The 13,431-nt window shown below is 45.8% G+C and overlaps 1 protein-coding gene across 1 annotated transcript in view; it reads left to right on the forward strand.

The window, feature by feature from the left end:
• The window catches only part of GALK2 (galactokinase 2), a 286,795-nt gene that overhangs the window by 33,295 nt on the left and 240,069 nt on the right, over positions 1 to 13,431 (forward strand). Inside the window, exons 2-3 of the mRNA XM_040414020.1 lie at positions 7,912 to 8,000; positions 11,061 to 11,184. Of these exons, the coding sequence (XP_040269954.1) occupies positions 7,912 to 8,000; positions 11,061 to 11,184 (213 nt within the window). The remainder of the gene's footprint in view (positions 1 to 7,911; positions 8,001 to 11,060; positions 11,185 to 13,431) is intronic.

Consider the following 13,431-nt stretch of genomic DNA (forward strand, 5'->3'; position numbering starts at 1 on the left):
GGAAGCAGCATGAGGAGACCACAGAGTGGCCCAATGACAGAGTCTGGGGTTGGCAGCAGCATCAGGAGGAGTCCACAGGGTGGCACAATGAAAGTGTGGAGGTGGCGGCAGCATCAGAAGGCCACAGAGTGGCACAATGACAGAGCGTGGAGGTGGCGGCAGCAGCATCAGGAGGAAGCCACAGGGGGGCACAATGACTGTGGAGGTGGCAGCAGCAGTATCAGGAGGAGGCCACAGGGTGGCACAATGACAATGTGGAGGTGTCAGAAGCAGCATCAGGGGCCCCACAGAGTGGCAAGGTGACAATGTGGTGGTGGCAGCAGCATCAGGAGACCACAGAGTGGCAAGGTGACATAATGTGGGGGTGGCAGCAGCATCAGGAGACCACAGAGTGACCCGTGACATAGTGGGCAGGTGGGTGGCAATACCAGTACCAGCTGAAGATAGTGGATGAAAGAAGGAGCACTTGGCATCAGAGGTGTGGCATCATCAGAATAGTAGCTGAGGCAGGTAGCCAGAAGAAACCGGTCTCTTTTGTCAAAGTGTTGGTGTGGTACCATGGATGATCTAGTCTGATGCATCAGGCATTGCTGGATGGAAATCCTGGCTTATCCACGCCTGATTCATCTTGACAAAGGTCAGTCTCTCCACATTTTGGGTGGACAGGTGAGTTCTTCTTGGGGTAACTATGGCCCCCGCCGCACTGAACACCCGCTCTGATGCCACACTACTGGCCGGACAGGACAGCTTTTCCAGGGCAAACTCTGCCACTTGCGGCCACAAATCCAGTTTGGCTGCCCAGTAGTCCAGCGGATCTTCAATGTGGGGTGGCAGGGTACTGTCCAAGTATGCCACCACCTGCGGGTTCAGGTCCTGCTCCAGGTCTAGCTGCTGCTGGTGAGTAGTTTCTTCACTAGGCGGGTGAAGAAAGCTGCTCATCAGCGACTCTAGACTCAAGTTGTTGCTGATGGCGCTGGAACTGCTCCTACCCCTCCACCCTGCTACAGCAGCCATGGCAGAGGAACATGAGTGCAGAGGGCCCCCCTGGTCAGACCTGCGAGAGGATGGACGATGGCGCAGATAGGCAGCGGCCAACTGACTACATAGGATGTCTCTATAGTAGTTCAGTTTGTCCTCCCTCTCAGCGGGTGTAAAAAAAAAAAAAAAGGCCCCCATTTTAGACCGGTATCGAGGGTCCAACAAGGTGGAGAGCCAAAAGTCCTCCCTCTGCCGAATGCTGACAACTCTGCTGTCACTACGCAAGCAAGTGAGCATGCATCGGGCCATTTGTGCAAATGACTCGGAGGGACTCCCTGCCTCCATCTCCACTGCATACTGCCACAGTGTGTCATCCTCTGCCTCATCTTCCTCATTGCCCTGTAGCTCCTCTGGCTGTTCCTGCTCCTCCTCTCTTGTCACCTGTGTAGAAAAACCACCCATTTCGCTACACATTGCTTGTGCTCCAATGTCCTCCTTCTCCTCCTCCAGTTCAGCCCCCACAGGGCTCATGTGGCCGGGAGATCTAGGCGCCACATCTCCAGTCCTCTGACCAGCCAGATTTACCAGCATCTGTTCCAGGATATGAAGCAGTGGAATGACGTTGTTCATCCCGTAGTCCTGGCAACTGACAAATAACGTGGCCTCCTCAAAGGGCCTGAGCAAACGGCAGGAGTCATGCCTGAGCTGCCACTGGCTGACATCAAAATTACATACGGGAGTACTCCTGTCCACTTGGATCATCAAATAGTTTATGGCCTTTCTCTGTTCGTTTAGTCGGTCAAACATATGGAGGGTGGAATTCCAACGGGTGGAAATGTCGCATGTCAGCCTATGTTGGGGGATGCCGTTCTGCTGCTACAGCTCAAGGAGGGTGTGCTTTGCGGTGTACGAGTGGCTGAAGTACATGCAAAGTTTTCTGGCCATTTTTAGGATGTCTTGCAGATGGTTGGAAGACTTCAGGAACCGCTTGACAACCAGATTGAACACGTGTGCCATGCAGGGCGCCTGGCTCAGCCCTCCTTGACGCAGCACCGACACTATGTTCTTCCCATTGTTGGTCACCATGGTTCCGATTTTGAGTTGTCGCGGAGAAAGCCAGGATTTGATTTCTTAAAGAAGTACACGGAGCAGTTCCTCCCCTGTGTGACTCCATTCGCCCAGGAAAACGAGGTGCAGAACAATGTGACACCGCCGTGCCCTGCACATGTGGTATGCTGGAGGGGCACTGTGAATTGTCCCTGCTGTGGAGGCTGAGGACATGGTGGTGGATGAGGAGGCAGAGGCGGACATTGTCGCAGGACCAATGGCGTGAGAACGTGGAGGCGGAAGCGGCGTCACCTGGCCAAGTTGCTGGTGTGGCTGTGCAGGAATCACATTTACCCAGTGGTCTGTAAAGGACATGTATTGTTCCTGACTGTAGTTACTGCTCCACACGTCGGCGCTGCCATGCACTTTGGCATGCACCGACAGGCTCAAGGACTGGCCCACCTTCTGTTCTACATACGTGTGCAGGGCTGGTACTGCCTTTTTGGCAAAGAAATAACGGCTTGGGACTCTTCACCTCAGCTTGGCACAAGCTATCAGTACTCTGAAAAGTGCAGAGTCCACCACTTGGAAAGGGAGGGACTGCAGCACCAGGAACTTGGCCAGGAGCACATTCAGCTTCTGCGCCGTTGTCTCTTGGCAATCGCTTTGGTGATCGATTGCTGACGGAATGACTGACGAGGAGTAGTCAGGACCAGCAGATGATGGGAAGGACAGACAGCTCCCTTCGCCTGAGGTGGTGGAGCCTTGACTGCCTGAAATCAGGTGCATGCCACTGGGTGATGCAGCAGTTGCTGCGGCAGGCTGGACCACCACATCGGAGCTACGGTTCTCCCAGGCCACTTTATGGTGACGCTGCATATGTTGACGCAGAGCCATGGTGTAATAGTCTCTTCTTAAGGAACACCCCCTTTGTGATGTCATGTCTGCTATTTAAGTGAATGTACTGTGAATAAAGGGTCTCTTCTACCATGGCTCAGGGAAGATGAGAAGATGCTTTCATGAAACCACCTAGTGTGTCTGGTCTCATTATAAAGCTGTATGGCATGCACATACTTATACTTCTAATTGATTTGGCACCACACAAAGAAGAAGGAGAAGCGCATGAATTGCGCTGACAGGTGCCAACATTGGCACCCTGGCCACGCTTCACCTTCTGCCCACAGATTCTACAAATGGCCATGTTCACCTCCTCCGGCGGCTTAACAAAAAACTACCACACTGCCGAGTAGGTGATTTAACCCCCAACACTCCTCATTGACTGACTTCTACCGCCGCTGCTTCCATGAACCCCTGCACCACTACTTTCCGGGCAGGTAGGCTCCTGTGAAGCGGGTGGTCTACTCCCGAACTCCCACTGCTGCCACCCTGCTTACTTTGGGCCACGCTAGCAACTTGTTGGCTCCACCGCTGCCTCACAGGCAAGCTGCCACCCTCTTCTCCCGATGATGATGAAGCCCCTAATTCACCCAGCTCCCAAGTGCGATCAGCTTCATCATCATCATCATCGAGTACTTTCTGCACGTCACTGATGTCGACCTCAAAGGTCTCTGGGTCAGGAGCCTTACCGCTCGCAACACCAGCTCCACGCCACTCTCCTCATCACTACTTGCACGCCTACCGGAGGAAGCGGCGGATGTCTCCTCCACATCTTGGCTGGCCAGTAGCTGCTGACTGTCCTCTAGTAGTTCATCCTCGCCTTATAGTGGAGCTGAGCCCACAGCATATAATACTTCTCTGGCTAAAGGAACAGAAAAGGACAGAGGCAGATTGAGGACGGGTGAGGGCACAGGGCCTGCTCCCAGGCCAAGCCAACCAAGGGTTGTGTCTGATAAACCCACCGACTGGGGTGTCGGGTGTCTGATGTCAGTTGGGACGAAGTGGATGACTGAGTCAACCATTCAAGAACCGCTGGGTTGCTGGTCAAGACACGACTGCTAGAGGACACCGGGAGCTCAGGCTTCTCACTGCGACTCCTGCTGCCACGCCCCCTTACTCTGCCGCGACCTGTGCCTGCGCCAGAAACATTTAGGCCTCTGCCACTCCCCTGTGCAGGGTCTGGCACTTCTCTGTCTGACATACTGTTAGATCAAATAAATAAAAAGGAAATTACAGACTTTTCTGGGGTCTTTTAATTTTCTCACTTCACCACACAACGGCTAATAAGCCCTTTTTTTCCCACTAATACATGCCAAAAAGGGCTTTAGTACATATAACTGCACCGCTGAATAGCAAATAGGCCCTTACTTTTTTCCACTTATACACGCCACAAAAGGCTTTAGAACATATAACTGCACCGCTGAACGGCAAATAATATATATTTTTGTGCCACTAATACACGCCTTAAAGGGCTGTAATTTTCTCACTTCACCACATAACGGCTAATAAGCCCCTTTTCCCCACTAATGCAAGCCAAAAAATGCTTTAGAACCTAACTACACCGCACAGGGGCAAATAAGACGTCAAAATATTTCCTTGTAATAAACTCTGTTAATGGCTGTATCCAAGGCCGGCGTAAGCACCCAGCATACCCGGACAAGTGACGGGGCCCACAGCACAGCTGCCAGAAGCAATGAGCGCTTCCATCAATACAGATGGAAGCACTCATTGCTGGAGCGCAATTTGCTGCGGTCCTGTCACTCACCGCTCAGCATCCCACGCTCCTCCCCTTCTTCAGGCCAGTCCTGCTCTAAATGGTGAAGCAGGAAGACTTCTCCCTGTTCCACCATTCAGCCTGCAGGCACGGATCGCAGGCACATATCTTGGCATATGTACTGTGAGGGGGCACATATCTTGGCATATGTACTGTGAGAAGGCACATATCTTGGCATATGTACTGTGAGGGGGCACATATCTTGGCATATGTACTGTGAGGGGGCACATATCTTGGCATATCAACTGTGAGGGGGCACATATTTTGGCATATCAACTTTTGAGGGGGCATATCTTGGCATATCTACTGTGAGGGGGGCACATATCTTGGCATATTTACTATGAAGGGAGCACATATCTTGGCATATCTACTATGAAGGGAGCATATCTTGGCATATCTACTGTGAGGGGGAAAATATCTGTGAGTAGACCTGAGGGACTGAAACACTGGGTAGAAAATTAAAGTAGGCACATAAGGACTGATTTACATATATCCGCTCTGTAGCCTGCTCTGTGTAAGGTATTTAATCTATAATACATGCAGTTTCATTGCTGTAAGCGCCGTGCAAAATGCCACAAAGGGGCCCACTAAGACTTTACCGCCCAAGGGCCCACATGAACCTGGATTCGGCCCTGGCTGTATCAAACAGCACTTGCACCCTAATAACAAGAACGGTTTGCTGTAATTACAGAGCTGTATAATGGCAATTTGGATCCCCAGTCAGTGCAGCAAGGTGTAATAGGATTGTTCCTATTACCCAGGCTGTAAACTCCCCTAGTGAACCCTGTTCTTCTACTGTGGAATGATTCCCCCCTATCCTTTCCCTGAACTTCTATACAGCAAAATAAAAGTTTTAAAGTCTTTTCTCCCACTGTCCCTAGCGCCTGCGGACATCTCTCCCTGCACTAATCACACTGGAAAATGGCTGAATCCAAGAGGGCTGAGGCTATTTATAGGGCTGTGACATCACAGGGCTGGCCGGCTGCTGATTGGCTGCATCCATGGCATTATGGGTGATCCCTCGTTCCCAGAGTTCTTTGCTCCATGTCCTAACACTTGCAGCAGCCATTTTAGGAAAAAATTTGATTCGTTACCACGAAGCGTGAGTACATTCGGTCAACTTTGATTCGCTCATCTCTAGCACAGATCAACTCAAAATAGCTTTTTCAAGATCTATTACTTCCTCAAATGACATTGTTCAAAGCTTCTAATCCAGTGTACCTTTCCGATTTCTTACAAATTGGGGAGTATGAATACGGCTGGGAATGTGATGCACATAATCCAAAACAGATAATGGGCCCATCATGATCTCACAGGTTATTTACTTCCACCCAGCATATCTTCATGTTTCCACACAAAAAAAAGGGGTTGTCTGGGCTTCACCAAGTGATAGCCTATCTGCAGGGTAGGTCATCAATAGCTGATTGGCGGAGGTCCAACACCCCGGACCTCAGCCAATCAGCTGTTTGGCTGTAGCTACATCACCGGCAGTTTGCACTGGACCTACACATCTCCGTCAGCCTTGTAGTGGACAGCTGCGATGGAGCTACATCTAACTCAACTGGGGTTCAGATTGTGAGACCCCCACCGATCAGCTAGTAGTGGCCTATCTTGAGGATAGGCAATCGCGTAGTAAAACTTGGAAACCCCTTTAAGATGTGTCTGAGGTGCTCATGTTAACCAGTACTCTCAAATTAGGCCAATAAGGCCTACAAATAATGGTGACAACTATAGCCAAAATACCCAGCAATGACAGCTAAGGTACCAGCTACAGTTATTGACAGGAACACTACAGCATGTTATAGAGCAGGAGGAACTGAGCAGATTGATTATATATATATTTTTTTGGGATATTCAGTATAAGTTGTATTAGGTTCATAGAGATTCCTGCTCATTCTGGACTTTGAAGTCACGGAGGCGGTCCTATCAGTGATTGATAGCTATCTCTGTATACACAGTCATAGAGGGAAGGCTGTCAATCACTGATAGGACCACCTTCTTGGAGTCAAAAGAGCAGGATTTTAAATGAATGAATTACAGGTTTTACTGAATCTTTTCCCATACAACTATATATCAACCTGCTCAGCTCCTCCTGTTCTATAAGTTAGTGCCTATAGCTTATGCAAACGAGGATACATTTAGGTGCACCTGCGAGGACTGGGCCATATCAGCCAGTCTTGAGTGGGACTCGCAGACTCCTCCCTCCTCCCATTGCTAGCATGGTTTCGTTTCATGCTGGAGGTAACTGGTGAGTTGTCTGTGAGTCGGACCTTTTACGCTCCTGTAATTTGCCCACTGGCTCCTGGTATTGCCCATACGGCTCAGGTAGGTGAGTGTTAGGACCCGAGCTACTTGAGAAACCTTGGCGCGGTGTTCGGGCTCAGACATGTCCTCCTAGTAGGACATGTTGGCTAAACTCTCAATTTTGTCATCAGTTTGAGGGCTTAGTAAGTCTGCAGAGTGCACCTGTCTTTGCTATTATTATAATGATCCTATAGCGCATTTTCATGGTGACAGATTACCTTTAAGAATGCTGCTGATCACAAGAGGTTCTCCCCAAGAATATCTTACGAAATGCATGTCAAGAACAGCCTCTCAAAAAGGGTTAGATCTGGCCCTTAAGTAGAGCAGGCAAGTGGAGGCTAGCTACCACTAGGGGGAGCTTCCTGCATATTTGTTTTCTATTTTGCTCCCCTTCACTTCAGATATGTATGCGTGGAGCTCCCCATTGGTTTATGAAGAGCACAGAGTTTGTATGGGGGGAACCTTATTTATGCAAGAATCAGACGTGTGTGTTCATGTATTAAGTGAAACCTACATAGTTAGTATTATTTAACGACTGGGACTATGTAAACTAAATAATGCTGGGATTTTGGAGAAGTTCACCTGTCCTTTTAGGGTTCCATTGTTTTTTCAGCAGATAAATAGTGCAATCCTCTAAAGCCTACTGACCGTTGTGATAAAAATAAAAATCCATAAGGTGAGGCAGCACTTTAGAGTATAGTGAAAAAGTGATGGTTGTTTTATTCCCCCATGTGCAGCGTTCAGTCCTTCTTAATGGGACCTTTCTCAAGTTTGAGAAAGGTCCTGTTGAGATGGACCGGAACATTGCTCATGGGTGAATAAGTGCTGCCTCATCTGTTGTGCATTTGTGTATATTTATACATGTAATTTTCATTTCCACACTGAAATGTCTATTTTTCCAAAATCTGCAGGTTGCTGAGGCTGAAGGAAATGTTTGCCTCTAAATTTGGTTGTGAACCATTGTTTTACGCTCGGGCGCCTGGACGGGTCAACTTGATAGGTAATATATAAAGTAATACATGATGACGATGCTGCAGAACATATCAATAAGTCTAATTAAAACTGCATAAGAAGCTACAGCTGCATCCCCCTCCTATCCCTCTCTCCTCAGTTTTGCTTGAAGATTACTCATGTAACTTCATACATGAAAATTCCAGAAGAAAGGCAACGTTTCAGGGGTGCTGCTTCAGAGAAGAAAATACATCACTGACTGCTAAATGAAATTATCAGTCTAGCAAATTACCATTCTTTACTATAATTATGACAGTACATACACTATTCTTACAATTCCTCCTGATCATCACTGTATGGACATCCCCTTCACTGAAATCCTGGATTTCTCTGCTATAATCCTCATACTGCTTTTTTGAAACTTTAAAGGACATCTGTCAGCAGATTTGTACCTATGACCCTGGCTGACCTGTTACATGTGCGCTTGGCAGCTGAAGGCATCTGTGTTGGTCCCATGTTCATATGTGCCGCATTGCTGAGAATATATGCAAATGAGCCTCTAGGAGCGACAAGGGTTTTACCATTCTAACTAGAGACTCTGCTCCCTCTGCCCTTTGACAGGGCCAGGTGTGATCACATTTACACTTTTCTCCTAGAGGCTCATTTCCTTTTTATCTTAAATGTTTACGCAAATAAGATTTTTGGTGTGCCATCGGCAGGACTGCTCCATCTGGCCTCTCTGGTGTCATCGCTACTGGTTCTGATATCTCTGGTACTGTCAGTCAAACAAAGGAGGATGCTCTGGGTGGCATTACTGGCGTAGCGATGGTACACCAAATCGAGTAGTCTGCCCATTGTGCACCGAAAACCTTATTTGGTTAAATAAATAGAAGAATTTCTCAGGTTTTAGAGGACTGGATTTTCACAAGAAAGGCGACATGTTTACTGTGAAACCAGTTATGGAGGTGACAGATTCCCTTTCATCTCTTGCATGTTTTATAAAATAGTAGAAAAGAAGAAAATTGTAAAATTCTTTAAATACATAGAAACATATAATGTGTCGGCAGAAACATAGAATGTGTCAGCAGATAAGAACCATTTGGCCCATCTAGTCTGCCCAATATACTGAATACTTTGGATAGCCCCTGGCCCTATCTTATATGAAGGATGGCCTTATGCCTATCCCATGCATGCTTAAACTCCTTCACAGTATTTGCAGCTACCACTTCTGCAGGAAGGCTATTCCATGCATCCACTACTCTCTCAGTAAAGTAATACTTCCTGATATTACTTTTAAACCTTTGCCCCTCTAATTTAAAACTGTCCTCTTGTAGCAGTTTTTCTTTTTTTAAGTATTCTCTCCTCTTTTACCTTGTTGATTCCCTTTATGTATTTAAAAGTTTCTATCATATCCCCTCTGTCTCGCCTTTCTTCCAAGCTATACATGTAAAGGTCCTTTAATCTTTCCTGGTAAGTTTTATCCTGCAATCCATGTACTAGTTTAATATAACAAAATAATAACAAAGACATGTACTAGTTTAGTAGCTCTTCTTTGAACTCTCTCCAAAGTATCAATATCCAGTACTGCTCACAATACTCCAAATGAGGTCTCACTAGTGCTCTGTAGAGCGGCATGAGCACCTCCCTCTTTCTACTGGTAATGCCTCTCCCTATACACCCAAGCATTCTGCTAGCATTTCCTGCTTCTCTATGACATTGTCTGCCTACCTTTTAAGTCTTCTGAAATAATGACCCCTAAATCCCTTTCCTCAGATACTGAGGTTAGGACTGTATCACTGATTTTATATTCTGCTCTTGGGTTTTTACGCCTCAGGTGCATTATCTTGCACTTATCAACATTAAATTTTAGCTGCCAGATTTTTGACCATTCCTCTAGTTTTCATAAATCCTTTTCCATTTGGTGTATCCCTCCAGGAACATCAACCCTGTTGCAAATCTTTGTGTCATCAGCAAAAAGACACACCTTACCATCAAGGCCTTCTGCAATTTCGTTGATAAAGATATTAAACAATATGGGTCCCAGAACAGATCCCTGAGGTACCCCACTGGTAACAAGACCATGGTCTGAATATACTCCATTGACTACAACTCTCTGTTGTCTGTCCCTCAGCCACTGCCTAATCCATTCAACAATATGGGAGTCCAAGCCCAAAGACTGCAATTTATTGATAAGCCTTCTATGTGGGACAGTATCAAAAGCCTTACTAAAGTCCAGATAAGCGATGTCTACTGCACCTCCGCCATCTATTATTTTAGTCACCCAATCAAAAAAATCTATAAGATTAGTTTGACATGATCTACCTGAAGTAAAGATGTTCCACAATCCTCTCCTTAAGTATGGTTTCCATTAATATTGATGTCAGGCTTACTGGCCTATAGTTGCCCGATTCCTCCCTACTACCTTTCTTGTGAATGGGCACAACATTTGCCAATTTCCAATCTTCTGGGACGACTCCTGTTGCCAGTGATTGATTAAATAAATCTGTTTTGTTTTGTTAGTTCACCGCTGAGCTCTTTTAATAGCTTTGGGTGTATCGCATCAGGCCCCTGTGACTTATTTGTATTAATTTTAGACAGCTGACTTAGAACCTCTTCCTCTGTAAAGACACATGCATCAAAAGATTCATTAGTCTTCCTTCCTAACTGAGGTCCTTTTCCTTAATTTTCATTTGTAAAAACTGAACAGAAGTATTCATTGAGGCAGTCAGCTAGTTCTTTATCTTCTTCCATATACCTTCCTTCTTTTGTTTTTATTTTGGTAATTCCTTGTTTTAGTTTCCTTTTTTCATTTATGCATCTGAAGAATGTCTTATCGCCTTTTTTCACTGACTGAGCTAATTTCTCTTCTGCCTGTGCTTTAGAAGCTCTTATAACTTGTTTGGCCTCTCTCAGCCTAATCTTATAAATTTGCCTGTCACCCTCGTTTTTTTTTATTTTTAGAATTACTAAATGCTATCTTTTTGTTTTTAATGATTTTGGCCACTTCTGCTGAGTACCACAGTGGTCTCTTCCTCTTTTTGCTTTTACTGACAAATACGATGTAATGTGAGGCTTGCCAATGTGAAATGATTTTTGCCTTGTGTTACAGGGGAGCACATTGACTACTGTGGATATGCTGTTCTTCCAATGGCTATTGAACAAGATATTTTAGCAGCTGTTCAGCCTGTCGACTCTCATGTTCTGCACTTGTCCAATACAAATCCATCTTATCTGTAAGTATTTTTCCTTCCATCATTATTTTATCGGATTCTAAAACTTGATCTCCATGATCTAAATCTGTTGGTTCGACTTTTTGTTTTTCTTGCATTGTACTTTATTTTTACATCAGAATTGCCCTGTAGAAATAAGTTATAGCTCATACATTACGGAAATCCTTATTCAAAACCTAAGAACTACCAAAAAGTTAGATGTTTTTCTTGAAATTTTTTTCTTCCTGACTTGTAATCAGTTGAGGAGTTTAGTTCACCCTTTCTTCTCTTTTTTTTTTTTTTATATTCTCTTTATTAAAAATGAGAGGTTCCATACAATACATATGCAGATATTAAGTCATGAAAGACATATTTGTAGCAAACATCATTTTACAGACAGATGTCATTGCATGGTTCCCAAATCACATTTTCATAATTTTTTGGCCCAAAACCCTTCCCCACCCTCCTCCCTCTTCCCAAACCCTCCCCCCTCTTCCCAAACCCTCCCTCCCAAATACAACCCAACTAATGAACACTAATCCGAGACAGCATCGGTTACAGTACTTAACCTGTACATGTATACATCATACCTTAAGCTTGGATATCTCTTGCATCAAACTATGCCTCCAACTTCCCCAATCTATTCGCCAGTTGCGATTCAAGGTACCATTTAGTAAGTTTGAAGGGGGCCATAAGTTCCTGAATTTCGCAACTGGACAACAGCTTCTCTACGAATCCCCTCCATTTTTTTATGAATTTCTCAATCAATCGCTCCTTGTCTTGCTCTACCTCTAGTCTATAGAACATTCTTCATAGTCCCAATTATCTCATCCCAGGACGGTACCTCGACTTCCAACCAGTGACGTAAAAGAGACTTCTTAACTGACATCAACAAAAGATGTACTCCTCCCTTCGTAACCACAGCCACCAATTTCTCTTCCTGGTTTTTAGGTATATATTGGAAAATGCATTGCTGCGGCGTTAATCCCACTATCTCTCCCCAGACCTCCTCTATTGTCTCCACTGACCGTTGCCACAGCGATTGCACTTTTGGGCATTCCCATAAAGCATGCAGCAATCCAGCTTTCGGGAGATCACACTTGGGGCACTTTCGTAGGTAATGGGCTGGAGCATCGCGATACGACAAATTAAAGGCGTAAGTTGCTCTATGCATAAGCCTTACTTGTGTCGCTCGCCGTACCAAATCGAGACCTACTCTCATTTTTTTTGCTATGTTCTGGTCAGACAGTTCCCTTTCCCAGGGTTTAAAGGCTCCCTTTACCAAGCCTATCGTCTGAATGTTATGGAGCTTTTGATGCAAGTCTGAGAGGGACATGTGAGTACCATCTCTGCCCAGCAAAGCCGCAAACCACGCCAGCCTTTCCGGGTCACCTAAAGAACCTGCCTGTGCTTTACAATAACTCTTAATTTGCTGGAAAGGGAGATAGTGTGCGTCACCTATTGAAGGCTATTAGTATGTAGCAAATCCCTGAGCCTCATAATGTTTTTATTCTTCCATACTTGGAATAAAATGTTCTCCCTGCCCTGAGGAAACGCCGGCAACGACCACAGTGGCATCATGGGCGATAAATAGTAAGGGAGCCCATAAATTTTCCTAATCGCCTTCCACGCCATTATGGTGTCTTTTATTAAGATGGACTACCTGATTGACACTGGGATATCTCTTAGTTTTGAGTGTAATAAAGCCTCTAGGTTCTCCAGGCCGGCCAGTTCCTGCTCGATCTTTATCGACGAATAATGACCAGTACCCCACACCCAATCCCTTACATGTCTAAATAAGGACGCCAGATTATAATGCCGGACATTTGGCATTTGTAACCCACCTTCTCCCTTCAACATTGTCAATTTTGCATAGGCAATACGGGGCCTTTTAGTTTTCCATAGGAAGCGATTATAGCTCTCTGCATCCTCGTAACATCTGCGTGTTTTAGTAGTAACGGAATTGTTTGAAGTGGATAAAGTAACTTCGGGAAGCTTACCATTTTGATTAAGTGCGCTCTACCGCACAAGGACAAGGGCAGCTCTTGCCATTTTTCTAATTCGTTCTCTATTTTTTTGAAGGGAGGGGGGTAGTTCATTGTATAGATTGACTTCGGGGTACGTCCTACTTTAATGCCCAGGTAAGTTAGATAATCCTTCCGGACCTCTACCCTAGTTTGCATGTGACTCTCAAGGTGGGACCTTTGTCCTAAGAGCAGCAGCTGACTCTTGTCCACGTTAATCTTATACCCTGTTACCTTCCCAAAAGCG

Source organism: Bufo bufo, chromosome 1 (genome assembly GCF_905171765.1).
Source record: "Bufo bufo chromosome 1, aBufBuf1.1, whole genome shotgun sequence".
Classification (NCBI taxonomy): Eukaryota; Metazoa; Chordata; class Amphibia; order Anura; family Bufonidae; genus Bufo; species Bufo bufo.